The sequence below is a fragment of the Bos javanicus genome, chromosome 8 (genome assembly GCF_032452875.1).
Source record: "Bos javanicus breed banteng chromosome 8, ARS-OSU_banteng_1.0, whole genome shotgun sequence".
NCBI classification, from domain to species: domain Eukaryota; kingdom Metazoa; phylum Chordata; class Mammalia; order Artiodactyla; family Bovidae; genus Bos; species Bos javanicus.
Genome location: NC_083875.1, coordinates 7,360,266 through 7,388,042, shown reverse-complemented (window position 1 = coordinate 7,388,042; position 27,777 = coordinate 7,360,266). Strand labels below are relative to the sequence as shown.

At 38.9% G+C, this 27,777-nt stretch overlaps 1 protein-coding gene across 1 annotated transcript in view; it reads left to right on the top strand.

The window, feature by feature from the left end:
- The window catches only part of HPGD (15-hydroxyprostaglandin dehydrogenase), a 35,832-nt gene extending 8,686 nt beyond the window's left edge, over positions 1-27,146 (top strand). Inside the window, exons 4-7 of the mRNA XM_061424964.1 lie at positions 5,355-5,451; positions 20,035-20,111; positions 23,261-23,424; positions 25,411-27,146. Of these exons, the coding sequence (XP_061280948.1) occupies positions 5,355-5,451; positions 20,035-20,111; positions 23,261-23,424; positions 25,411-25,549 (477 nt within the window). The 3' untranslated portion in view covers positions 25,550-27,146. The remainder of the gene's footprint in view (positions 1-5,354; positions 5,452-20,034; positions 20,112-23,260; positions 23,425-25,410) is intronic.
- Positions 27,147-27,777: the final 631 nt, after the last annotated feature.

Genomic DNA, 27,777 nt, shown 5'->3' with positions numbered 1-27,777 from the left:
AAGCATGCTGATTACAACTTAAATTAATAACTACTTTCTGTTATTGCATCTCTATCATATCTAAAGATCCTATAGAACTATTTTAGTTAGTTAGTCAAGGCTTCCTGAATTATAAGTAGCTTCTGCAAGGGGGAACAAAATCATATTTACCCCCTAAATAAGCAGAAAATTTGAAAGATTGAACATGGAAGAAAAAAAAGATGAAAATAGATTTCAGAAAAAATGATCATGTCTATTAGTATCCCTTGAAAACTGACTGGAGGAAAAACAAGAACATAAAAGGTAGAGTTTTATGATTATATGACAGAATTTTTTATAATTGCTTTACTTACTATGTAGCACAAGAACCATAAATAAACTAAAAGCAACTCCAGAGTGGAGGGAAATGAGATAAAGGAAATAACAGATTAGAAAATTTCAGTAGTAAACACACACACACATACAAATATAAATGGAACATATATACATATATGTGTCTGTGCGTTGCTCTGTTGTGTCTGACTCTGTGACTCTGTGGTTCCTCTGTCCATGGAATTCTCCAGACAAGAATACTGGAGTGGGTAGCCATTTTCTTCTCCAGGGATCTTCCCAACCTGGCAATCAAACCCAGGTCTCCTGCATTGCAGACAGATTCTTCTTTACTGTCTGAGCCACCAGGGAAGCCCATGCTCCCCTCCACGGGATCTTCCCAAACCAGGGATTAAACCCACATCTCCTGGGTCTTCTGCATTGCAGGTGGTTTTTTTTTCTGCTGAGCCCCCAGGGAAGCCTATCTATACATATATGTGTGTATAATAGAAGACATGATGCTTAATGAGAGGAGTTAAGTTCATTTATCCATTTATCTTTATTACTAGAGAATTATTTCCAGGATAGGGGGATTTATGAGAGTGATTTTTAAGTTACAGAATGCCTTAATTCATGAAAAAAAGTACTTTAAGATTTGGAATACTAAACAATTGTAATTTCAGTATACATATAAAAATTCTCTCTTCATAACCAAAAATATTGAGTAAGCATGTGCTCATTAGATTATTTTGTCAATAGTCAAGTTTTTACTTATTCTCACTATGTAAAATTAGGGCTTCCCTGGTGGCTCAGTCGGTAAAGAATCCACCTGCAATGCTGGAGACTGGGTTAGATCCCTGGGTTGGAAAGATCCTGTGGAGGGCATGGCAACTCACTCCAGTATTCTTGCCTGGAGAATTCCCATGGACAGAAGAACCTGTCAGGCTGCAGTCCATGGGTTTGTAAAGAGTCGGACACAACTTACTGACTAACCACACGTAAAATTAGACATTGAATTTTCCTTAATATATGATCTGGGATGTGGAAAAGATTGTCATAGTAAAGGAAAAGAGGTGAAAATATCATATATGTTCAGCTAAAACATTAGGGTTTTTTTCTTGTAGATTTATTTGAAGAATACTTTCATTTGAAAAATTACTCAATTCTTAACTTGATAATAGATGGCACGACCATTATTTTTCCTCCTCCATCAAAAACCAGGAAATAAATCTGGCTTTTAAAAAAACATTCCCCAATCTTCTATCTGGCTGCCTCATGTAGATGTTGAAAACCCAAAACAGGTGTCAGCAAAGCTGTAAATACCTGAGAATAAAAGAGTAGTGTCAATACACATAAACAGAGGTTCTGTTCAGACATGCTAGAGACCTGGTCAGAAACACACAGAATCTGACTTCAGTAATTCCAGCCATGTACATTTGTTAATCCTTCTTATATAAACCACTGAAGGTTTTTTTTTTTTCCTTTTAAAAGGGAATCACGTGCAAGTTTTATGCATTCTCCCTGAGTTTGCTTAATATCACACTGATGTATGGCTTGAGTGAATAGAATCTTCAGTTTACTTCTTTGTGCTAAAACTACTGTTAGGTATAGAGGCAACTCTGGATGCTTGTCAAGAAAACTCCAAAAGGAATTTTTAAAATAAAAAGAAGGTTACCATCAATATATGCCCTCAGGTTCAGACTCGTTATCCCATTCTCTGTTACATTGTTTTCTTTGCAGTATTGTGAAAAATGAAAGTCATAGGAATTAAGATGTCAAAAGGAAATTTTCTCTTAAAAGTCTAAGTTGGAAGGGAGAGGCGTTCTTAAATCTAAAAGGGAATGTAAGGTTTCAAATACGTTGCATGTCACAAGTTGCTTTTGATAGTGGTTAATTCTTATTTATTTATTTTTGGTTGTGCTGGGTTTTTGTTGCTGCACGCAGGCTTTCTCTAATTGTGGAGAGCAGGGGCTGTCTCTGGTTACAGTGCACAGGCTTTTCTTGTCATGGAGCACAGGCTCAGAAGTTGGGCACATGGGCTTAGTTGCTCTGTGGCGTGTGGGATCTTTCAGGACCAGGGGGAAAACCAGTGTCTTCTGCACTACAAGGCAGATTCTTAACCACTGGACCACCATGGAAGTGCCAATTAATTCTTAAATGTTAGAATAATACCGAAAAGGTGCCTATATGTGGGTGTCAGTAATAAGAATAAGCTATCAAAAAGGTAGCTGCAAGAGTGATGAACAAAATTAAGTGATTTCATTACTGAAGACCATGTGTCCAGGGAACAATAATCCCCCACTCAGTCTAGGTGAAACAGCTATGTGATCTCACAGGACACTGAGTCAGGGCTGCTTGATGCTGCAGCTCTGTGATATCATCAGGACAGTCCCTGTCATCTCTCCCATCTGCCATTGTTCATGGTGGTTCCCTCTTAAGGATGCTATCTCTATAACTTCATTCCAGCCATTGTTGTTGTTCAGTCACTCAGACATGTCCAACTCTTTGCCACCTCGTGGACTGCAGCATGGCAGGCTTCCCTGTCCGTCACCAACTCCCAGAGTTTGCTCAAACACATGTTCATTGAGTCAGTGATGCCATCTAATCATCTCATCCTCTGTCATCCCCTTCTCCTGCCTACAGTCTTTCCCAGCATCAGGGTTTTTTCCAATTAGTTGGTTCTTTGCATCAAGTGGCCAAAGTATTGGCACTTCATCATCAGCATCAGTCCTTCCAATGAATATTCAGAACTGATTTTCATTAGGACTAACTGGTTTGATCTCTTTTCAATCCAAGGGATTCTCAAGAGTCTTCTCCAACACCACAGTTCAAAAGCATCAATTCTTCAGTAGTCAGCCTTCTTTATGTTCCAACTCTCACATCCATACATGACTACTGGAAAAGGTCAGTTTTCATTCTGATCCCAAAGAAAGGCAATGCCAAAGAATGTTCAAACTACCACACAATTGCACTCATTTCACATGCTGGCAAAGTAATGCTCAAAATTCTCCAAGCCAGGCTTCAATAGTATGTAAACCGTGAACTTCCAGATGTTCAAGCTGGATTTAGAAAAGGCAGAGGAACCAGAGATCAAAGTGCCAACATCCGTTGGATCATAGAAAAAGCAAGAGAGTTCCAGAAAAACATCTACTTCTGCTTTATTGACTATGCCAAAGCCTTTGACTGTGTGGATCACAACAAACTGGAAAATTCTTAAAGAGATGGGAATATGAGACCACCTGACCTGCCTTCTGAGAAATCTGTATGCAGGTCAAGAAGCAACAGTTAGAACCGAACTTGGAACAATAGACTGGTTCAAAATTGAGATAGGAGTATGTCAAGGCTGTATATTGTTACCCTACTTATTTAACTAATATTCAGAGTACCTCATGAGAAATGCCAGGCTGGATGAAGCACAAGTTGGAATCAAGGTTGCTGGGAGAAATATCAATAACCTCAGATATGCAGATGACACCACCCTTAAGGCAGAAAGTGAAGAAGAACTAAAGAGCCTCTTGATGAAAGTGAAAGAGGAGAGTGAAAAAGTTGGCTTAAAGCTCAACATTCAGAATACTAAGATCATGGCATCTGGTCCCATTACTTCATGGCAAATAGATGGGGAAACAGTGGAAACTGTGAGAGACTTTCTTTTTTGGGGCTCCAAAACCACTGCAGATGGTGACAGCAACCATGAAATTTAAAGACACTTGCTCCTTGGAAGAAAAGCTATGACCATTCTAGATAACATATTGGAAAGCAGAGACGTTACTTTGCTGACAAAGGTTCATCTAGTCAAAGCTATGGTTTTTCCAGTAGTTATGTATGGATAGAGAGTTGGACTCTAAAGAAAGCTGAGCACTGAAGAATTGGTATTTTTGAACTGTGATTTTGGAGAAGACTCTTGAGAGTCCCTTGGACTGCAAGGAGATCCAACCAGTCCATCCTAAAGAAAATCAGTGCTGAATATTCATTGGAAGGACTGATGCTGAAGCTGAAACTTCATTACTTTGGCCACCTGATGCGAAGAACTGACTCATTGGAAAGACCCTGATGTTGGGAAAGGTGGGAGGAGAAGGGGATGACAGAGGTTGAGATGGTTGGATGGCATCACTTACTGGATGGACATGAGATTGAGCAAGCTCTGGGGTATTGGTAATGGACAGGGAAGCCTTCTGTACTGCAGTCCACAAGGTTGCAAAGAGTTGGACATGAGTGAGCAACTGAACTGAGCCTTTGTTGGCAAAATAATATCTCTGCTTTTCAAAGTAATGTCCCTGCCATTCCCTGCGTACAAAGCAATGAAAAAGGAGTAATGCAATCATTTGGTTTTCTTAAGAGCACTGAAAAATTTCTCTGTAGCATCCTCCTTCATCACCCTCCCCAATCTGGACCCCACTTGCAGCTGACTCCTTCTCTGGTCTTACTGGCTGGGAAATGGGTCACTTTTATCTCCTAAACCAGTCACAGGCAAGGTGAATGGGATTTCTGTGACTCAATTAGATTAACCACTGTCTGCACTAAAGCAAGGGAGATCGCCTTCCTTTGTATTACATGAAGAAGTAGATACAAATACAAAAAAGAAGGAAATGAGAACTGTACAGGCAATCAAGGGTATCCACTATGATATATTCCAAGAGGCAAGAGAATGAAACACAGCAGATGGATGTGCCACAGAATACCTGGGCAAGAGAACTATGGGCTAAACAGGGTGAATAAATTTTGTATCCACGATTTAGAAGAGAAAAAGAATATATAGAATTCTTGAAGATGCTATGAATTAATGAAAGTTAATAAGATACTGTTGCAATGTAACATTTATCATAAAATCTCAGAAATTGGGCAACTAAGTGAAGTTTTGCAGAAATGTGATGAGCTCTACAAGTTTAGGCAAACAAAAGAGTTAATTACTGGCTTAAAACCAAAACACAGCCATTTCATAACCTTTCATTGATAACTTTTGCAGGAATCTCCATCAGTGTCTGAGATAGCAATAGAAATGTTGGGGTGTGACTATATCATAAAATATAATGGTTCTGTTGCTTTTCCTATTTCTGCCCCTGGACTAGGTTTCTGTGATCAGTGGAACCTACCTGGGCTTGGATTACATGAGCAAGCAAAATGGAGGCGAAGGTGGCATCATTATTAATATGTCCTCGTTAGCAGGTAAGGACAATTATGATGTTAATAATGATTTCTTATTGGTCTTTTGGACCACAGAAATATCTCTTCAAAGTGTATTTATTACCAACTCAGGTTTGAAATGGCAACTTGGTTTACTTTTCTTTTTACTGGTTCTATGGGATTTTCTGTTTCATAATATCAAAAGTTTGAACTCAAAATTTCTTTCTTTTGTTTTAAATTGTGACTTTAAAGTTACTTAATACAGTGCTGTTTTCAAGAAACATGTTGTTGTTTAGTCATTAAGTCGTATCTGACTCTTTCAAACCCAAGGACTGTAGCACACCAGACTCCTCTGACCGCTGTCTTCTAGAGTTTGCTCTAATTCATGTCCATTGAGTCAATGATGCTATCTAGCCATTTCATTCTCTGCTGCCCCCTTCTCCTTTTGCCTTCAATCTTTTCCAGCATCAAGTTCTTTTCCAATGAGTTGTCTTTGTATCAGGTGGCCAAAGTATTAAAGTTTCAGCTTCAGCAGCAATCCTTGCAATGAAATTTCAGGGTTGATTTCCTTTAGGATCAACTGGATTGGTCTCCTTGCAGTTCAAGGGACTCTCAAAAGTCTCCAGCACAAGGTGGAGAAGATCTTTTTCTCCAGAAAAAGGTGAAGGCATGGGCAATACTTAAAAGACATATTTGATCCTAGAGAGGACTTTAGCTTAGATTCTCAGAGACTGGAATCCTAATTCAATAGCATCAGTTCTTTGGCATTCGGCCTTCTTTATGGTACAATTCTTACATCCAAACATGACTACTGACAAAGCCATAGCTTTGACTATACATATATATTTTCCTAGCATTGCTATTTGTCAAAGGTTATTGTGAGATTCCTAAACAGTAAAGTTTGTAAAAACACCTTTGATGAACTAAAAAGGACTAAAATGAAGTTAAGGTATCTCTACTCATGTATGATGGTAGTAAGAGTGTATAATTTTAAAATACGGCATATATAGTTAGTTGGGATATACTGTAGGGGAAACCAAACTTTATCTCTTTCTCAGTGTCTCTAGCCCAGTGCAAGAATTAAATTGACATAAGATAGATCAACAGAGGAGCAAAGCATACAGGTTCTCACATGTCCATGAGAGCCCCCAGGGGAAAAATGAAGATCCAAAGAAATGGTGAGACCTCAGTGTTTGTAAACTGGGTTGAGTGAAGCAAGGCATTTGCGGGAAAGTAACTAAAATATATGAGGAGACTCAAGAAAGATAAGAGTTATTTTAACAAGATCTGTATAGATGTCTCTTCTCTTTGACACCAGTCTCTGATGATAAAGTTTCCTTCCTCCTGGGACTGGGACAGCATCTTTTACATGGAAGTTCTGTGTCCTGTTTTCAGGAAGAAAAGAGAGATTAAAGTGTTCCCTTGCACCTGCTGTTTTACACGTGCCTTTAGCTCAAAAGTCACCCTTATGCCCAGGTGACATATTTTGAGATGCCATACTCCACCTCCCTCCAGTGCTAAACTTCTTTCATAAATAGACCCAAATGGGTAGTGGCTTAAATATAGCACAAACTTATTCCTCACTCCTGGATCAACCTAGGGCAAGATGCTCGCTGCAGGAAACCTTTTCTGTACGCAGCCTTTTGGAAAACCAGGCTGGCTGAAGCTGGGAGTCTAGGAAATGCAAGCAAGTTGTGTGCCTAAGGGTGGACATCAGCAGAGAGCTGATCATTCTTTCCACAATATGCCATTCAAATTGTGTTTTATTCAGGGCTATGTGACTTGCGATCAGCTGATATCATTTTACTTGGTATAAGCCATAAACCATTAGGGTTTCCCAGGTGGCACAGTGGTAAAGAACCCACTGCCAATGCAGGAAACACTAGAGATGCAGGTTTGATCCCTGGGTTGGGAAGATACCCTGGAATAAGAAATGGCAACCCACTCCAATATTGTTGCCTGGAGAATTCCATGGACAGAGGAGCCTGGTAGGCTACAGTCCATGGGATTACAAAGAGTCGAGCACAACTCAGCACAGCACAGCAGCAGCTATAATCCTTTTGGCAGGAACTTTTGGAGCAAAAGACTTCACTTTGAAAATTCTAGGAAAATCATCATGAATGGTTCTTGAATAGTTCAAGTGGAGTCATGAAATTTTAGAAACCTGACCAATATTGACACCAAGTCTAAACTATCTGTCCAAAAACGAGACTTTCTTCAGTCATCAGGTTGGATTCAGTTATTGTGGTAATGGCAGAACAGTGTGCCCACTTCCTGTTCTCCACCTCTCAGCTCTAGTACCATTGCAAGCATCAGCATTAGAGGTGCCTGTGATCACATACCTGTCTGAGGCTCTGCGTTTTTCTCATTCCATTGGGAATCATTGTCAGATAGTGCTTAAACCACTGTGAACTTCACCCAAGTAGAAATGTAGACATCTCCTTCTTTAGAGGTTCTCAAAAATAAACTAGCATTTCATTTTCTGTGTTGCTTCAAGACAAAAATGACATCTCTGGAGTTATTATAGATATAGTTATATAAACTGTTCAGGGTAATCTGGTTAGTTTTCCTAATGTGACATCTACTTACAAATTATAATATTTCAAGTCCAAGAAAAAGGTGAAAGCATGGGAAGTACTTAAAAGACATGTTTGATCCTAGAGAGGGCTGAAGTTTAGATTCTCAGAGACTGGAATCCTAAAGGGAAATTGTCAAGGCTAAATCTATACACCTTTGAAATAAAACCCTAAGAAAAATATATAAATGATTGGAGAATTAAGAAAAATGTTTAATAGTTTATTAAAATATAAACGTGGAAAAGAACCTATGGTGGCAATCAAAAGGTAATTCCATGAATTCCTTCTTAAAGTTAAGAGGTCTAGTAACACTTGGAGAACCATGAATGCCATATAGTGGGAGACCCTTGACCTTGTATCATTGGAGGCACTGATTTCAGTCTCAAGAGGACTAGAAGCCCTCGGTGTTGAACAATATAGGAGTCTCTGGGAGAGATTCTGTAGCAGAAGAGGCTCAATTTCCCCCAAGAGCATGAGTAGAGAAATGTAATGTAGTACTGCCTCTTATCCAATGAAATTATTTAAACATATAACAGCAATTAACTTTAACTGAGCACTCACCATTTACAGGATACTCTTCTAAATACTATGGACACCTTGTGCTGTGCTTAGTCACTCAGTCGTGTCCGACTCTTTGTGACTCCATGGATGGTAGCCCACCAGGCTCCTCTGTCCATGGGGATTCTCCAGGCAAGCATACTGGAATGGGTTACCATGCCCTTCTCCAGGGGATCTTCCCAACCCAGGGATCGAACCTAGGTCTCCCACATTGCAGGTGGATTCTCTACTGACTAAGCCACTAGGGAAGTCCTTATCTCATTTAATTCTCTCAACAGCCCTGTGCAGTAGTTTCTATAATCTCCATCTTGAAGATAAGGGAGCCTAGTCTGGAGAGCATAATAAGTATCTTGCACAATCTTACATGCAAGGAAGCTTGGGAGTTGGAATTCTCATAATAGCAGCGTGATAGGAGATCCCCTATGCCTTAACCGCAAGATTTTCTATCTCTTCTGTCTATAAGTTTGTTAAATCTGTGTCTGTTTCCATGTCTCTCTTAGCCTAACTATAAAGAAAGAGAAACTGAAGTCCTGTAGCTTAATTAAGCCAGTGTGATGTCCCAGTATATTCAGGACTCCTGGGCACTATTTTAATCTCAGGACTACTTACTCAACCTTCAGTGAAAGCTTAAGCTTTTGCCCTGTTTGACACACACAGAGTAAAGCCCTGGAACCATGTGGGGAGATTACCAATGTCACAAGTCAAAACATGCCAAACAGAAGAGCAATTTAGATGTCCACTCGCCTTTCTTGGCTAAGAGCTTGGTTTGTCACACTTCTTATCCTGAGTGTTAATGAACTCTTATTCATTATCCCAGAGTTAATATTGGGAAGCATGTGTGAATCTTTTGCTAGTCATGTAGACAAAGCAATGAATGGATGGAAATTCAATGAGGATACCATTCTGCCTTTGAGTTACTTTCTGACACTCTTACAATCTAGTGAAAATCAGAGCAATCCAAAATGATTCTCCCTCTGTTATTCCTCCCGATAAGCAGGGTAATTCCACTGGTGATGGTTCATTAGTTCATCTCTGTCCATTACACTTGTCTGGGTACCTTCATAATGCCCATCTTCCATACCTGCAACATCTAACACCATTTCCTTGTTGCCTCTGACCCATCTGGGCAACCCCTGCTAGCCCTCCTCTGGCCCTTGGCTTTGACACTGAGGTTCTCTCATCTCAGAAAGAATAAAAATGTACTGTTTTGTGTTTTATCCACTCATTATGAGCCTCTGATCTTCCCTTAATGAAATCAGTTTGATAAAAATACAAGATTTTGTAATAGTATAGCAGAGAATAAATTGTAGCTGTCTCACATCTTCACACTTTCCTCAGAATTAGTATCAAAAATTTTGTGCCCCTGAAGTCAGAGCATGTTGGCAGACGTCAGCTGACCAAAAAAGTCTTTGAGAATTACCAGAGTCAAAGTTTTGTTTGTTTGTTTTTACTTCTCAGCTTATATGAGATATAACTGACAAATGAAATCATAGGAAAAGTAGTTCTAGTGCTTGCTTCCTGTGTTTTCCAGATGTTCCTTCCCTATAGACCTTTCCTCTTTCCCCTACTGCTCTCTCTGATGAAGGAATAATGGGTACTATTCAGTCCAACCAGAGTCCATCCCATGATCTCGTGTCCAGATCCAGTGGAATCATTTAGTGTCATAGTAAAACCTCAAGTTGACACACTGGTTTGGGCAGAGGAGTTAATGAGTAATGACCACTGACGCAGACAGAATATCAGATGCAATTAATAAGTTTAACAAACAGAGGAGTAGTTACAGTAGAGAGTGATTCTTTGCTGTGTTGAGGGAAAGGTGTCTCCAGTCTGGAGCCAGGGAAGTTGTTCCAATCTCTGTTAACCACATAGACTCTTCTGTATGAGCTTTCATCTATAAATCTAATATATAAACCTGCACTCAGTTTGCCACATTCATCCTTAATTATTAAGCAAGAAAAGTTGAACATCAGAGAAGAGCAAAGTCTGGTTTAATGCAGATAATCAAACAGCTCTGCTCCCATAAGACATCCCATATATGTGTGCGTGAGTGCTCAGTTGTGTCTGACTCTTTGTGACCCTGTGGACTGTAGCCCGCCAGGCTTCTCTGTCCATGGGATTCTCCAGGCAAGAATACTGGAGTGGGTTGCCATTTCTTCCTCCAGAGGATCTTCCCAACCCAGGGATCAAACTCATGCCTCCTGCATTGGGAGGTGGGTCTTTACTAATAAGCCATCTGGGAAGCCCAAGACATCCAATAGGAGTCAAGTATGCTTCTTTATACTTAGTTACTCAAATAGTGGGAAAAGAGAAGTCGTCATAGGAAAAGGAATCGGCCCACCAAACCTGTTCCCGGCTGCTCAGCTACCACGGTCTTGGTGTTTGCTGCAGGTGATCTATGTGCTTCAGAAATAAGGCACTCAGTGGCATTTTGTGAGTGACACTATGAAGGTCATATCACTGAATTGAAAACATTAAGAGTCCTGTGAAAATATTTGGATATCTTAGAATTTTTGTAGCTAAATACTAGCCCAGTGACATACCCATTTGAGTTATGTCATATCTCAGTTCAGTTCAGTCGTTCAGTCATGTCCGACTCTTTGTGACCCCATGAATCGCAGCACACCAGGCCTCCCGGTCCATCACCAACTCCCGGAGTTCACTCAGACTCATGTGAGACTCACATCCATCGAGTCAGTGATACCATCCAGCCATCTCATCCTCTGTCGTCCCCTTCTCCTCCTGCCCCCAATCCCTCCCAGCATCAGAGTCTTTGCCAATGAGTCAACTCTTCGCATGAGGTGCCCAAAGTACTGGAGTTTCAGCTTTAGCATCATTCCTTCCAAAGAAATCCCAGGGCTGATCTCCTTCAGAATGGACTGGTTGGATCTCCTTGCAGTCCAAGGGACTCTCAAGAGTCTTCTCCAACACCACAGTTCAAAAGCATCAATTCTTCGGTGCTCAGCCTTCTTCACAGTCCAACTCTCACATCCATACATGACCACAGGAAAAACCATAGCCTTGACTAGACGGACCTTTGTTGGCAAAGTAATGTCTCTGCTTTTGAGCATGCTATCTAGGTTGGTCATAACTTTTCTTCCATGTCATATCTAGAACAATATAATTTGTTGTGTTACAGTAAAAGTGCTAAGGTTACCACTTTAAATAACACATTCAAGTTAACCAAACGTGTTGAACATCTACAGAAAGGTATTGGGGTATGAAAGCAAACTTTATACCCCAGGAGCTATATGTCAGTGTCTCTTGTAAGTATGTAGCACTAAATATTGGGCTGGCCAAAAAGTTCATTTGGGTTTTTCTGTTACGTCTTATGGAAAAACCCAAATAAACTTTTTTGGCCAACCCATTAGTTATCATGGCATAGATGAAGCAGAAACATAATAAGCAGTGAAAGTCTTTAAGATTCACATGGCCTGAAGAGAAGCATTTGGGCTGCAATGTCACAACAGACCAGAAATTTCAGGTTATCACATGGTACAACCCTCTGTAACTCTTCTTGCTTTAAAGAAGGGGAACTAACATATTTAGCAAATGCCAAGTTCCTGTCATATCCACAAATGCCGGGCATTGTGATAAACCATTGGCTGTACAATGTCACATTTAACTTTCACAGTTCCCTACAATAGAAGCCTGTTTAATTATCTACAATTTATAGTTGAACAACTCATCTTGAACAAGTTGCATAACTTGGTAAAGTGGTGAGAATTAGTAAAGAAAGCAATGGACATGAGTTTGAGCAAACTTAGGGAGACAGTGAAGGACAAAGAAGCTTGGCATGCTGCAGTCCTTGGAATCGCAGAATTGGACACGACTTAGAGACTGAACAACAACGATTTTAGGGTATCTTGTACAATGGATGACTCTGCATTATCTGGATCTTCACTGATCCAAAGAGCCACCTCCCTCCTTTAGTACCAAAGAACATTTTCATGGTGCCATTTTGCTGTCTTATGACTTAAAATTATTAAGAAGACACACACTAGAATGAGTCAGTAGGAAAGGTCAAATATTTATATATTGGCCTTTGAGAAATGGGTAAAAAATTTAGCATTTCCTAGCCATGTTGGGCGGAGAAGGCAATGGCACCCCACTCCAGTACTCTTGCCTAGAAAATCCCATGGACAGAGGAGCCTTGTAGGCTGCAGTCCATGAGGTCGCGAAGAGTTGGACATGACTGAGTAACTTCACTTTCACTTTTCACTTTCATGCATTGGAGAAGGAAATAGCAACCCACTCCAGTGTTCTTGCCTGGAGAATCCCAGGGACCGGGGAGCCTGGTGGGCTGCCGTCTATGGGGTCGCACAGAGTCAGACACGACTGAAGTGACTTAGCAGCAGCAGCAGCAGCTGTGTTGGGGGTGGGGAAGACTGTTAAGGAAATGAATAGTCTTTCAGAATTCAATATGAAAGATATTACCTTTGTTTAGAGGTAAATTCTACTCTGGGGCGGGTCCTGCAATTATGATGCCAGTCCTTGGCCCCCAAGTTTGCACAGGGACATTCTTCGAGTGGCTTAAAAAGCTCATCTTGGTTTCCTCTAAACCCAGCATAGGCAATAACTGAACTTTTAGGAAGGGGCATTTTGATGGGATATTAGGGGCAACTTTCTGAGAATTAACAATCCCTGGAAAGTGCTACTGAAGTCACCTTTTGGAAAGATTTTTATTATGAAGATGTAGTCATTTTGTGAAAATTTATGCCACTTTTTATGTCATGGCACATTTCAAAGCATGATTTGTTAATGGCAGGCATGAGACTGAGGGGGAAATAGCAGCATCAGATAAGGTGTTCTACTGTGTGAAAGATCATATAATGAAGACATCCACCAGTTACTTCAGTTAGCTTTCTGCATAAACATAGATAAATGCATTCTCACTAGTTCTCGCTTCCCCTTCTATTAGAGAAGTGGTGGTCAAATGCAGAGAGATAGGTAGACACTGTGAGATGGGTAGAAAATGTGAAGAGTTAGCTGCTGAGCCCAAAGTTTATCATGCAGACATCAGTATGTTTAGACTCTCAATTTACTTTCCTAAGTCGAATTCCTTTAACACTTCTGTATAGTTTATTTTACATGGGTTCTATCCACTTAAAAGCAAGTATGTTCATGGATTCAGTACAATTGCCATCTGAGCATATTTCAGTTTTTTGCACCAGTGAAATGGTGCTTTTGAGCTTTTTACTCTCTGTGAAATGTAGATATTGAAGCTATCTTTTGTAAATATGGGTAGAAAGAATGTTAAAGTTAGAAGAACTAATGTGGAAATGGAAATGATATTTTATCTTTCTGAATGACTTTATTCTGTAATTGCATGTTTAATTTCCAAGTATTTAAACATTTTTTGATCGTTATTCCATCAGTTTGTGTCATTTGGTGTTATTATCCTGAGTGGTTGTAGAAAATATTTCTCTGTTTCATGGATAGAATGTCTTGCTTTGTTGATGTTATTTTTCTTAATCTCAGTTATGACAGACATAAGCCTGCTACTAATTAGACGTGTTCTATTTTGGAGAGAGCCATTTTGCAGTTCTTTAAGTAAACTTGCACAGTGCTGGGCCTAGAATAAATAAGCATTAAAAGTTTCTTCCTAACTTTTTTATAATTTAAGACATCTATTTTTAAGCACAATTGAGGATTCCCCACAACGTCCAACAAAATGACATTTCTTTAGAGACTGTTCTCTCCTGGTCACAATCCTTGTTTTGTTATTCTTAAATCCTTTAACATGAAGACAAAAGAATCTCTCTGTGCATATGGGAATTAATTTGCAAGATTTTAAAATATCTAAATTCATTCCAGCAACTGCGCCTGCAGTCATTATACTGGCAGAACTCCCTGTGAAGTCAGATGGGGTCATCTGGCTGGTTGAATATCAAAGTTCTACCCTACCCCTGCACAAGGGGCCCTCCGGTTTGGTTTACGCATTTCAACAGAGCATATTTGAAATACTACTTCATTATCCTTTGTATTTAAAGTTACTGAATACATAGTTCTTAAATGAAGGCACTCTGTAAAGACTTTTGAATTAGGATTAGCAACAGTCCACAGTTGGCCAAGGGTCAGAAACCAAATCCAGTTAGGATCCTGTACCAGATTTGTGGCATTTTAGTGTAAAAGATACATTTTCATAAAAAGGTGCACTGTGGAGAAACAGGTAAACTAATTAATAAAACAAGACTTTGAGATGTTTCATCTTAAAATTTTATTTGCATTTATAGAAAAATAACAGCAAATGGTAGGTAGAACTTCTTATGTGGTACGCACAGTTTTAAGTATTTTGTGTAAATTAGCTCATTTAGGACTCACAATGGCTACTATTACTCCTCAAGTTCACACAAGGAAAACACCACAGTATCCAGAAGTAACCCCTCCAAAGGTAGAGCTCACTGTGGTGGATTCAGGATTTGAGATCAGCTACTCTGGCACCCCAGATCCAAACTCCTGTAATTCCTCTCAACAAATTCAATTAAAAGGACATTTTTAAATGGTTAAATAATATAAGAGACGACATTCTGGTCAAATGGTGATCCTTCCCTTGGTTTTATACATTTATAACTAACAATTAAAAACATGTTTTCATTCTATTTGGCACCTAATTGGTACCAAACACATATTTCTAAAATGAATTCACTCCTATAAAAGCTTTTGAATTAGCACACACTGTGTTTTAAAGGAAGAAAACTAATGGGAAGTCTCGAGACAGAGGAAGAGATCCTGGCTGGAAATGTGGAATTTAAATTTAAAAATCATGTGTGTTTGTGTGAGAGAGGGAGAATGAAAGAGACATTGAGAGAATGAATTTCATCCACAGGAGTGGATAAAGTCACATAGGGGAAAAGTGTGCATAGAAAGAGAGGGACTTCCTTGGTAGCTCAGTGAGTGGTAAAGCATCTTCCTGCCAATGCAGGCACATGGGTTTGACCTCTGGTCTAGGAAGAATCCCACATGCCTTGGAGCAACTAAGCTGTGCACCACAACTTTTGAGCCATGCTCTAGAGCCCAGGAGCTGCAACCATAGAGCTCATGCACCTAGATCCAATTTCTGCAACAAGAGAAGATACTGCAGTGAGAAGCCTGTACACTAGACGGTGGCTCCCACTCTCTGAGTCTAGAGAAAGCCCACGCAGCAAGGAAGACCCAAGGCAGCCAAAAATAAATAAATAAATAAAATTATTTTAAAAGGCAAAGAGGGCCAAGGTCAGCTCTTGGGTCCTCCAGCCTATTCCTGGGTCTGGTGGAGGAGGAGGAGGAACTGCTAGCAAGCGTGAGGCAGAAGGACACCAGCGAAAGGAGGGAAGTGTTTTGAGGAGAGCTTAATTCACTGTGTTGGTTGCTGCTGAGGAAAGTGTCCAGGAAGATGAAGGCTTAGCCTTAGCAGACATAGGTCACTGGCAACCTCCACAAGATCTGTTTGACTGGATTGGTCAGATGAAAGCCTGATTAGGGTGAACTATGGAGCTACGCAGAGGTAGCTGGAGAGAGGTGAAACCAAGAGGGCTACTATTTTTATTTATTTTTTAAGTTTGATTTTTTGTTGTTGTTCATCATGGATTTTTTGGCACCAGTTTTTTATTTTTATTTACTTTTGGGTGACAGCTACAATTTTTAGATGAGAGATTTTGAGACTTGTTAATATCTCAAAGAAAAGTGATTCTCTTTCGATTCTGCACTTGATAAAAGTAACCAATATAGGCTTCTTAAAATATTTCCATCTTTAATTTCTATGACACGATGCTTAACTTGTTTTCTTCCTACCTCCACTGGTTCATCTTCCTCTACCACAGAGGGCTTCCATGCATGGTTGTGCAGGTTATAAACTGCAGGAACTCTGTGGGGCACAATTTCTACAAACTACCATGTGAGTGGTGATCCCAGAGTCATATTGGACACACCCTGAACAATTCTCTGTGCTGACCCTTATTTCTAGCCTCAGAACAGATTTTTATGTGAAGCATGTAGAAACCATATATGAGTATATGTTAGTGCTGTGAGTCTAAGGTCAGTAACAGAGTATGGTTAACCAACACTGAAGTTGACTGCAACAGAAATAATGTTTATACTTGGATCGTGAGATCCAAGAGAAAATGTTGGATTTCTGAAACATTTCAACCTCAGTTAAAGTCATTGTCAAAAAAAAAAAACCACAACACTTTTCTCTCTCCCTTTAGCCTTCCTTTCCAAAGCAGCAAACTGAGGGAGAAAGAGCAAATGTCAACATTGAAAGTCAGTTGGCAAGCTGGGGACAAAACCCTGTAGGATCTTTAGCTGTTCGAAACGTAAAAAGCAATAGTTAAAATCTGCATGTAGTGGGAGATAAAGAAAAACTATTTAACCAAGTTAACTACAACTTGCCTAAATAAAATAATTGAAAAATAGAATTTTCTTTCTTTTATTATCCTCCGAACTGAATATATCTATCAAAACAGCAAGGTATATGCAATTGATAGGTATACCCTTACAGTGTAATACTATTCAGAAAAAGAAAGAAAGAGAAATGAGCTATTGATAGACATTACAACATGGGATGAATCCCATAAGAATTATCCTGAAAGAATCCAGATAGAAAAGTTTACATTGTGTGCTTATATTTATATAAACTTCTAATCTATAGTGACGCAGAACAGATCAGTGGTTGCTTAGAGGCGAGGGAAAGGCAGAAGGAAGGGATGACAGAGTACGCACAAGAAAACTTTTGGGGGATGTTTGTGTTCCTATCTTGATTGTGGTCATGGTTTCGTGGGTGTCGACATACGTCAAAACTTATCAAACCACACACTTTAAATATGTGCAGTTTATTTTATGCCAGTTATACCACCAAGCTGTAAAAATATCTTAAAAGGATGTTTGGTTTTTGAATGTCTGAAAAGGATTTATGCAGCCTTTGATCTAATACCAGAAAGTGAAAGCAGAGCAAGAGGAAACATTTCGCAGGATCACAGTGAAAATATCACTGGAATGCTAGGAGAGTTACAAGACCAAGCGCCACTTCAAAGATGCAGACAAATTCTGATTGCGTCTCCAATATACCTTTAAAGCAAAGTGCGTTTCGCAGCTTGCTCCTTAGAAGCAACACAACAATATTAGATCTCCTTCACTGCTGTGACACTTAGAACTAGTTTGGGTTCGGAAGTTCACTGCTCCCACATATGTAACAGAAATTCACTCCACCTTCATCTTTGACAACATCTGTGAACAGAGTCCTTCTGGGTTTTGTGGCTGTCAACTAGCTCATCTCTGATTCAGGTTCACTCTGCATTTCCTGCTGTCTGTGAACACCTCCTTCAACCATTGCCTTGGCCTCATAAACATTGAGGGAGACGGTAGAACAGTAACTAACTTACAAGAACAAGAAGCAGAAGTGTCTGACTGTACCTGTTTATTTGCTTTATCTTGATCTCTTAATACACCTGTATGCCTAATACATCTGTGAAAGAATCATTAATTCTTTCTTGTTGACTGACACTGAAGACCTTAATTAACTTGCACATGTTACTGAACAAAAACAAAACGAAAAGGAGAACCACATGTTCCATGCTTTGAGATCACTGGGTGGATGCACTCTGTGTGATCTACCATCCCAGGGATTTAAACTGCTCTTGAGCAAACATACTTCATAAATTGAGACCTGGCAGGCACCCAGGAAGTGGTTAAGGTTCGCTGAACTTTGGCATAACCGGCTCATGATCCATCCGTCTTGTTCTGGGACTAGTTAGCTGGGTGGAGGTGAGCACGTCTCAGCAGAATCATTTAGTAGTATTAGCATGATATTTGATAGTAATAACATTATAGTAATCAGGGATTACTGCTTCCTGATTTGGAGAAGGCACAAATTTTAAAAATGATAGAGCACGTTAGCTCAGGAAGTTAAAAGCCAAGATAGAAAAACGGCTGTAATTAAGTTTCACTGTTGATTGAGATAGAGAATTGACAATTAGGAGAAATAAAAGTGAACTTACTTGGAAAACAGATTCACAGACATAGAGCACGGACTTAAGGTTGCTCGGGGGAAGGATGGGAGAAGGGATAGTTCAGTTCAGTTCAGTTCAGTTCAGTCGCTCAGTCGTGTCTGACTCTTTGCGACCCCATGAATCACAGCATGCCAGGCCTCCCTGTGTTAGGGAGTTTGTGATGGACATGTACATACTGCTATATTTGAAATTGATAACCAACAAGGACCTACTGTCTCCCTCCAAATCCCCTCCCATCCAGGGGAGTTTGGGGAAGAATGCTGCTGCTAAGTCACTTCAGTCGTGTCCGACTCTGTGCGACCCCATAGACGGCAGCCCACCAGGCTCCCCCGTTCCTGGGATTCTCCAGGCAAGAACACTGGAGTGGGTTGCTATTTCCTTCTCCAAAGCATGAAAATGAAAAGTAAAAGTGAAGTCACTCAGTCGTGCCCAACTCTTAGCGACCCCATGGACTGCAGCCTACCAGGCTCCTCCGTCCATGGGATTTTCCAGGCAAGAGTACTGGAGTGGGGTGCCATTGCCTTCTCCTGGATACATGTATATGTATGGCTGAGACCCTTCACTGTTTTCCTGAAACTATCACAACATTGTTAATTGGCTATACTCCCATAAAACAGAAAAAAAATTTTCAAAAAAAAACGTTTGATAGTACAAATATCTACAGTAAAGTTTGTTTTTCTTTTTTCGTTTCTTTGGATGGGAGGTGCTGTTGGGCTGGGAGGTAGGCGAGAAAAGATACTATATATGCTACAATGCTATCTTTTCCTGGACTGTGAATTTAATCATATATTTGAACAGTTACTATTGCATGTCTATGGAAAATTAGGCCAATTGTAAAATTGCTTGAATTCTGTTGTTGAGCATGTAATTATGAAAGGAAATAAAATAGGATCAAACATTTTTGTTTCTGGTTTTCTTTTCCTAAGTCATGGAATGAGATCTAGGCATCTGCTACCTCCGAATCAAAAGAAGTTAATTTTTAATTTTCTTCAACACTTAGAGGCATCTTTCAGGGCAGTTCAGGGCAGAGAAACGCTGACCAACTTAAAATGAAGACAAATAAAACCCTCCAAATCCTGCTTAAGCTATCTAAATTCCTTCAGCCTTAAAAAATGTAGAATATACACTTTTTAAAATCCAGGCTTAAAAACTGAAAATTAGATAATAACTTACTGGATTTCAAGATGATTCTTTTGGTGTTTTAGATAAGGTCAACTTTTCTTGACTTTGTCAGGGAGGCAGATAAACTTTTATATCACCCTTGCCTGTATCTCTAGGCTGTAACTTACCAACTGTAAATTCAGAACAATAGAGCAGAGGTCATGCTAGAAGTATACGATGCTAGGACTAGTGAGTTTTACAAAGTTGTCCAATGATGACCTTAGAGTATTCTCTAAGATTAATCTTAAAATGGAACAGGCACAGATTATTTATTTTCACAGCAATTGTTGAGGTTTGTCTGCTTTTTTTTAATAAAATTGTTTTTGGTTTTTATTTGTCTGTTTCAGGGCTCATGCCTGTTGCACAGCAGCCTGTTTATTGTGCTTCAAAACATGGCATAGTTGGATTCACACGCTCGGCAGCGGTGAGAACACAGCCACAATCTCTCTTTCTCTTTCTGGGCAAATGTGACAGATGAGCTCTATAAAGTAGTGGGGAGCAGAGTTAAAATTCAGTACATTTAGGGACTTCCCTGGTGGTCCAGTTGTTGAAATTCCTCGCTTCCAATGCAGGGGGCATGGGTTCAATCTTTGGTCAAGGAACTAAGATCACACAGGCTGCATGGTATGATAAAAAAAAAAAAGGGGCAGAAAAAGTGCAGGTAGAGTATGTTGTATGTTTACATTTTTATGAAAAAAAAAAAACAACAAAATTTGCTTTAAAATTTTTTTTGATACATTTAAAGATAGAAAAGTAAATTATACTGCAGTGTTGTTGTTCAGTCACTAAGCCACATCTGACTCTCTGTGATCCCATGGACTGCAGCATGCCAGACTTCCTTGGCCTTTCACTATTTCCCAGAAATAGTGAAATTAATGTCCTTTGAGTTGGTGATACTAGTGAAATAGTGAAATTAATGTCCTTTGAGTTGGTGATACTAGCTAACCATCTCATCCTTATTTATTATTAAAAATAGTTTCCAGGTAACATAAAGGACCAACTATAGAGTAGATTATTTTAACATGAAGTAGATTCTAAACACAGGTTACTGAAAAAATCCATAAGGATTAAAAAAACAAAAAGATAGCCTTTATTTTTGAAATTGACTCCAAATTAAAAAATCGTTAACTATAAGACTTCCTTAAATACTCAAGGCATTACTTATCTTGATGATATGGTAAAAATGAGTCAGAGCCTGGAGGATGGAGAAAGGGGTGAGGCTAGCTTTTACCTGGTAGCATTGTCAAGGATTCTGTCCTCATAGAGATATAGGGTAAATGTGTGAGGAGCTTAGAAAGATATTTTAGCCATAACTGACCACATGCATTGATAGTATGATGTACCTTTTTATAATAATTGAAAAAAAATGTACAGCTTAAGTGGAGCCTGATGAACAAGGGTAAAGTAGAAGGTTGATTGATCGGAGGTGTAAGCAAGAACCAGACCAAAGGCGACTTATGGATCAAAGTCATGAACTTGGACTTTATTCTAAGTATAGCCGTCATTGGGTCTTTTCTGCACAGGAGAGACAAGATTATATTTCCATGTGAAGAGGATCATTCTTGCTACTATTTAGAGAATGTATGGGAATTTCCTGGTGATCCAGTGGTTATGATTCTGCACTCTCACTGCCAGGGGTGAGGGTTCAGTCCCTGGTCAGGGAACTAAGATCCCTCAAGCCATGTGGTGCTGCCAAAAGACAAAACAAAGAAAATGTATGAGAGAGGACAAAAGTAGAAGATGAAAGAGCAGTTGAGAGACCTCTGCAGTGGTTAGTCTAGTTGAGACAGAGAGAGGGGCCTGATGACGAGGAAATCATTAATAGCAAGAAATGATAGGCATAGAGAAAGCAGATGGTGAATGGTAAATGTTCAGTAAAAAAGGAAGATGAGCAGCTGTCACACTGTTAATTGAAACTGATTGGAAATTTTACCTTGCAAAGTCTTAATCTTTAAATCAACTTTTAATGAACACATTACAAAGCAAAGTACATTCATGCATGCATGCTAAGTTGCTTCACTGGTGTCAGACTCTTTGCGACCCCATGTACTGTAGCCCGCCAGGCTCCCCTGTCCATGGCATTCTCCAGACAAGAATAACTGGCATGGGTTGCCATGCCCTCCTGCAGGGGATCTTCCTGACACAGGGATCAAACCCATGTCTCCTGCAGCTCCTACATTGCAGGTGGATCCTTTACTGCTGAGCCACCAGGGAAGCAAAGTAAATCAAAGCAAAGACCAGAAATGTTGCATTTACAGTTACAAGACTGGAACTTGTACAGTTGATGCTCATGATTCATTAGTTATGTTCTGTAAAATCACTTGCAAACACTGAATTAGAGGATACTGAACTATTGCTTTTAAGGGAAATTTGGGGTTAAGTTCCTGCAAGGAACTTGTCACAATGTCTTGTTCAATAGCATTAAGTATATTTATATTTAAAGACACCTTATTTAATATGTATTGTGTGTAATATGTATTGTATTATTAATAGCATGGCCAATAGCATTTGTACCTCACACCTGAAGGAAGCTCCTCTAATGTATGTATTTTCTCCCATAAGGCACATTGCAGCCTTCTTGCACTTAGAAATACTAGACAGCACTTCAGCACTATGCCTTGAGGGCATTTCAAATAGTAAAATCACCAACAAAAAGCATAAAGATGAGAAAAACCTGGGCAAGTACCCTGAAAAGGATGCGTGTTTATGGTAGAGGAGCTGAAACGAGAAAGCAGAGCATCGTTTTGTTTGACCCTAGTCCACATCAGGCAACTCAGATTTCTTTCTACTCTGTGTTTGTCCACAGATAAACTTGAAAGTGCTGTGAGTATTGATTTGAGGTCTTAAGGGTAAATTTTAGCAAGGAAGAAAAAAGAATCTACAAACGACTTACATTTTGTTTTACAAATAGTTCAGATAAAATCTATAGGTTGAAAATTAAGCCAAAAGATGTTAGTCTGAAAATACTTAAAAATTGTCTTCCAGATAGTGTCAATTACTAAATGTCTTTAGAATAATCAAAGTCCTAAAATTTTCCACTAAATGTATTTTTAAGCAAGTAAGAATACTTTAATACAACCCATTTCAAAGAAAACTTGGGATATCAATTCTAAAGCCTTAGCTTCTTTTTTTATTTTATTTTAAGCTTTTTATGTGTGTGGTGGGGTATAGCTGATTAGCAGTGTTGTGGTAGTTTCAGGTGGACAGTGGAGGGGCTCAGTCATACAGATACATCTTTCCACCTAAGCCTTAGCTTCTTACCTTCAGCTTCCTGCAGTGTTCAGTAGGTAAGAGTACTTTAGATAATCAAGTATTTTCAGAAGTGCACAGTACTGAATTTTTTAGAAAGTAATCAAGTGAGGCTTTTGGGAATTAGTTTACCACTTTAGTTTTGTATTCCTTTACTTTCTGCCATCAATCAGCCTTACCAGAGCCATCTTTATAGAGCTAGAAGGATAGCTGTTTAGCGGTTTTCACATCAGAGTCTTTTAACTAGCTTTAATTATCAGTTTATCCTACATGATACATTTATGAAACTCCTGAAACCTGCAACCTTCTACTTCCAATTAACAGATGGCTGCTAATCTCATGAACAGTGGTGTGAGACTGAACGCAATTTGCCCAGGCTTTGTTGATACACCCATCCTCAAATCCATTGAAAAAGAAGAAAACATGGGGAAATATATAGAATACATGGGTCCTATCAAGGATATGATGAAATACTATGGAATTTTGGAGTAAGTAAAGCTATACCTGTCTTCCTTTAATATGACAAAGCAAAGGGCTATCTAAACATGAGCAATCAAAAGGGAAAAAAATTAGCTTTTACATCTGAGAAACTCATGCAAGCTTCAAAGTTTTGATTTGGCAAAATCTCTGCAAAAAAACTTTTTTCTGGGTTTCTGAATAGACTTTAGTTATATATCATGAATTTTGTTTTTAGATGTAGAGAATGCATTATTAATACCTTTAGCCATAAGGAAGTATTTTCTTTAAAGGTGATGTTTAATTGTCTTTCGAAGAAGTGATACCTTATCTGCCTGAATTCAAGCAATGTTTAAATATACCCTTCGTGACATTTCATGTGGCCCCCTAACTTCAACCACTTTCCTAACCATGTCTGAGTTAAAGCAGTTGACATTTCACAGGATGGAGTCATCGGTATCAAATCCTGACTCCACCACCGACCACAAACTTATCCGTCAACCTCTGGGTACTTCAGTTTTCCCACATGTAGAATAGGAGTGATCGTAAAACAAGCTTACAGGACTTTGAAAAGTCTACAAACAAGTTGATAAATGGAAGTTACTTAAAACAGCAGCAGATAAATAATAGACATTCAACAAATGTTGGCTACAATTCTTTCTCCTTCTAAAATTCTTTCTCCTTCTACAATTCTACCTCCTGAGAAATCAGTACGCAGGTCAAGAAGCAACAGTTAGAACTGGACATGGAACAATAGACTGGTTCCAAATCAGGAAAGGAGTACGCTAAGGCTGTATATTGTCACCCTGCTTATTTAAGTTACATGCAGAGTACGTCATGAGAAATGCCGGGCTGGATGAAGCACAAATTGGAATGAAGATTGCTGGTAGAAACATCAATAACCTCAGATATGTGATGACACTAACCTTATGGCAGAAAGTGAAGAAGAACTAAAAAGCCTCTTGATGAAAGTGAAAGAGGAGAGTGAAAAAGTTGGCTTAAAACTCAACATTCAGAAAACGAAGATCATGGCATCCAGTCTCATCACTTAATGGCAAATAGATGGAGAAACAATGGAAACAGTGAGTGACTTTATTTTCTTGGGCTCCAAAATCACTGCAGATGGTGACTTCAGCCATGAAATTAAAAGGCACTTGCTCTTTGGAAGAAGAACTCTGACCAACCTAGACAGCATATTAAAAAGCAGAGACATTACTTTGCCAACAAAGGTCCGTCTAGTCAAGGCTATGGTTTTTCCAGTAGTCATGTATGGATGTGAGACTTGGACTATAAAGAAAGCTGAGCACCGAAGAATTGATGCTTCTGAACTGTGATGTTGGAGAAGACTCTTGAGAGTCCCTTGGACTGCAAGGAGATCCAAGCAGTCCATTCTAAAGGAAATCAGTCCTGAATATTCTTTGGAAGGACTGATGCTGAAGCTGAAACTCCAATACTTTGGCCACCTGATGCGAAGAACTGACTTATTGGAAAAGACCCTGATGCTGGGGAAGATTGAAGGCAGGAGGAGAAGGGGACGACAGAGGATGAGATGGTTGGATGGCATCACCGACTCAATGAACATGAGTTTGAGTAGGCTCTGGGAGTTGGTGATGGACAGGGAGGCCTGGCATTCTGCAGTCCATGGGACGGCAAAGAGTCAGACACGACTGAGTAACTAAACTGACAATTCTTTAAATTTCTACTCTAAGAATATTTCTGATAGGCCTAAATTCTTCTGTAGGCTAAAGTTGGGAAAATAATCATTTACTCAATGTAAATAAGGATAAATTTATGAATCCTTCTTATCAAAATAACAGAAGTTTAGGTGTGGACATCTACAGAAATTTATAATTCAGTGAATATCTCATTGAATTAAAAACTCAGGTAACAGTGCTGCATTACATACATTTCCCAATTATTCGTTAAAGGTAATAGATACTTCAAAAATAACTCAAAGTGATGTGACAATTATGGCTTATTCTTTAATTTTAAAATATTGATTTTCCGTTTATATTTAGCCCTTCAATGATTGCCAATGGATTAATAACACTCATCGAGGATGATGCTTTGAATGGTGCTATTATGAAGATCACAACTTCTAAGGGAATTCATTTTCAAGATTACGACACAACCCCATTTCACATGAAAATGCAGTGAACATCTTATATGTCAGCTTTAACTGAAAATAAGCACAAATGACATACTCCATCTTCTATTGAATATAGCTTTTTAAGTGAAATGTTACTGTTTTAAGCCTTCCTTTCACGCATGTGATGTTCATTTTCTCTAAATTATTAGTTAAGTATATAGACTTTAAAAAATGAGGAACTATCAAAAATATGACATGAACCAAAGCTAGGTTTTGATCTTTATAGTCTAAACAAGGGATATTCCAGGAATATTCTGCCTTTCAGAAGATATATTTAAATTTGTGATTCATAAATGTTAATTTCTTCAGAACTTCATTTTAAAAGAGATACTTGAATTGTTATTTAAGTCAAAGCAGATGTAAAAAGCTCATTTTGTCTCTATGTTCACACTTTAAGAGAAGGAAGGTACCTACAATGGCACATATTTAGTAACAATAACTTTTACTTACGCACCATCTTTCAGCTGACTATTTCAGCTCTTTGAGAACATGGCATATGTAGGGCCCAGTAGGTAAGGAGTAAATTATTGTATGAATATATCCCAAATGAAAAAGCTAATGTATGGAAAAATGAAAAAAAAATAACTGGCTGGGGTGTTGATCTACAGTTCACCCTTCCATCTGGTGAAAACATCTTTTCCTCTGTGCTTGCTTTAAAAATTTTGACTCCAAAAATCTCAGGAATGAAACTTTTAATAGCTATAGCAAAAAAGCATAGTTAGTACTCCTAAAATGTTGTATTTAAGACACACTTGTTAAGAAAGAAATACAAATGTAATTTTTTTCAGATTCCTTCTTTATTTGTGCCAATTTCAAAAATGCCTGCTTTTAGTAAAACTTTTTTTTCTTCTAATCTTCATGAGTCACTCAGTGTTCTATGTAGAGATGCTGAGAAGAAACCAATTTTGTGACAGCCTCAACTGAAGATTGTTTTTGTGTTTTCAAAGCCATAATAACAAGAGGTAAAAATAGCTGTGGTATTTTGCCATTTTCCCTGTCAGGTATTTTAAGACAGGATCATTAAATGCACCTGCTTCGGGTAATGCTATTTGCAAGCAATAATTAATGCTAATAATAATGACATGCAAGATTTCCAAATCAATCATTTCCTTGTATAAATATTGAAAAGTACCTCATTCTGCCTGCTAGCTCTTAAGCTCCCAGGTGGAGCAAAATCCATCCATGTGAGATTAGTATGGATTTCTTAGAGATATTGGTGAGTTGTCAGATTATGGCTCTGTTTTAATTCTGCCATAGAGATCTGTTACCTTCACTTTTAAGGAGTGGATTGAATATGAGGAACTGTTGTCTAGATGTCCACATACTTGAAAAACACCAAGAAGTGAACATCAGTGAAAATCTAAGAAAAGTTAAGTTGTATAATTAGGCACAATCGTGTTCATAACTTGTGGCGGTAACAAACCAGTTAGTGATATAGGTATGAGGAATATCATTTATCTTACTCTGTCTTCCACTGTAATGCTCAAAGCTGTAGCTTAAGCTTTTAATTTATGGAGAAGTCTTTGTACTGGTGGCCTTCACTATACATTGTGCTTTGAATTATTGTTTTTAAATCAATAAACTATGCAGACATTTAAACCCAAATACTGAGTAAAACTGAAAAGAATGTGTTCTATTTTTTGATTATTTTTACATTAAAATGTTTATTCTATAAACAACTTTAAATAAATCATAATGTTATATGGTGCTGTATATACTGGTTAAGAAATATAAATATTAAATTTCCAGGGAAGGGAGTGGTGAAATCTTAAATGGAATTTTTCAGTGAAAACCCTAATGTAAATAATTTTTTTGAACAAATTTTTCTTAGTAAGTGAAGTAGGGCTCCCAAGGTAGCAAAACTAAAAATGTATGGGTACTGAAAAAAGATTAAGAGATTGGATAATGACTCTGAAACGTCTCACACACTTAGTTGTCCCATATAAACATAATTTTATATACTTGTAGAGAAGGCAGTGGCACCCCACGCCAGTACTCTTGCCTGGAAAATCCCACGGACGGGCAGCCTGGTAGACTGCAGTCCATGGGTCGCTAAGAATCAGACACAACTGAGCGACTTCACTTTCACTTTTCACTTTCATGCATTGGAGAAGGAAATGGCAATCCACACCAGTGTTCTTGGCTGGAGAATCCCAGGGACGGGGGAGCCTGGCGGGCTGCTGTCTATGGGGTCGCACAGAGTCGGACACGACTGAAGTGGCTTAGCAGCAGCAGC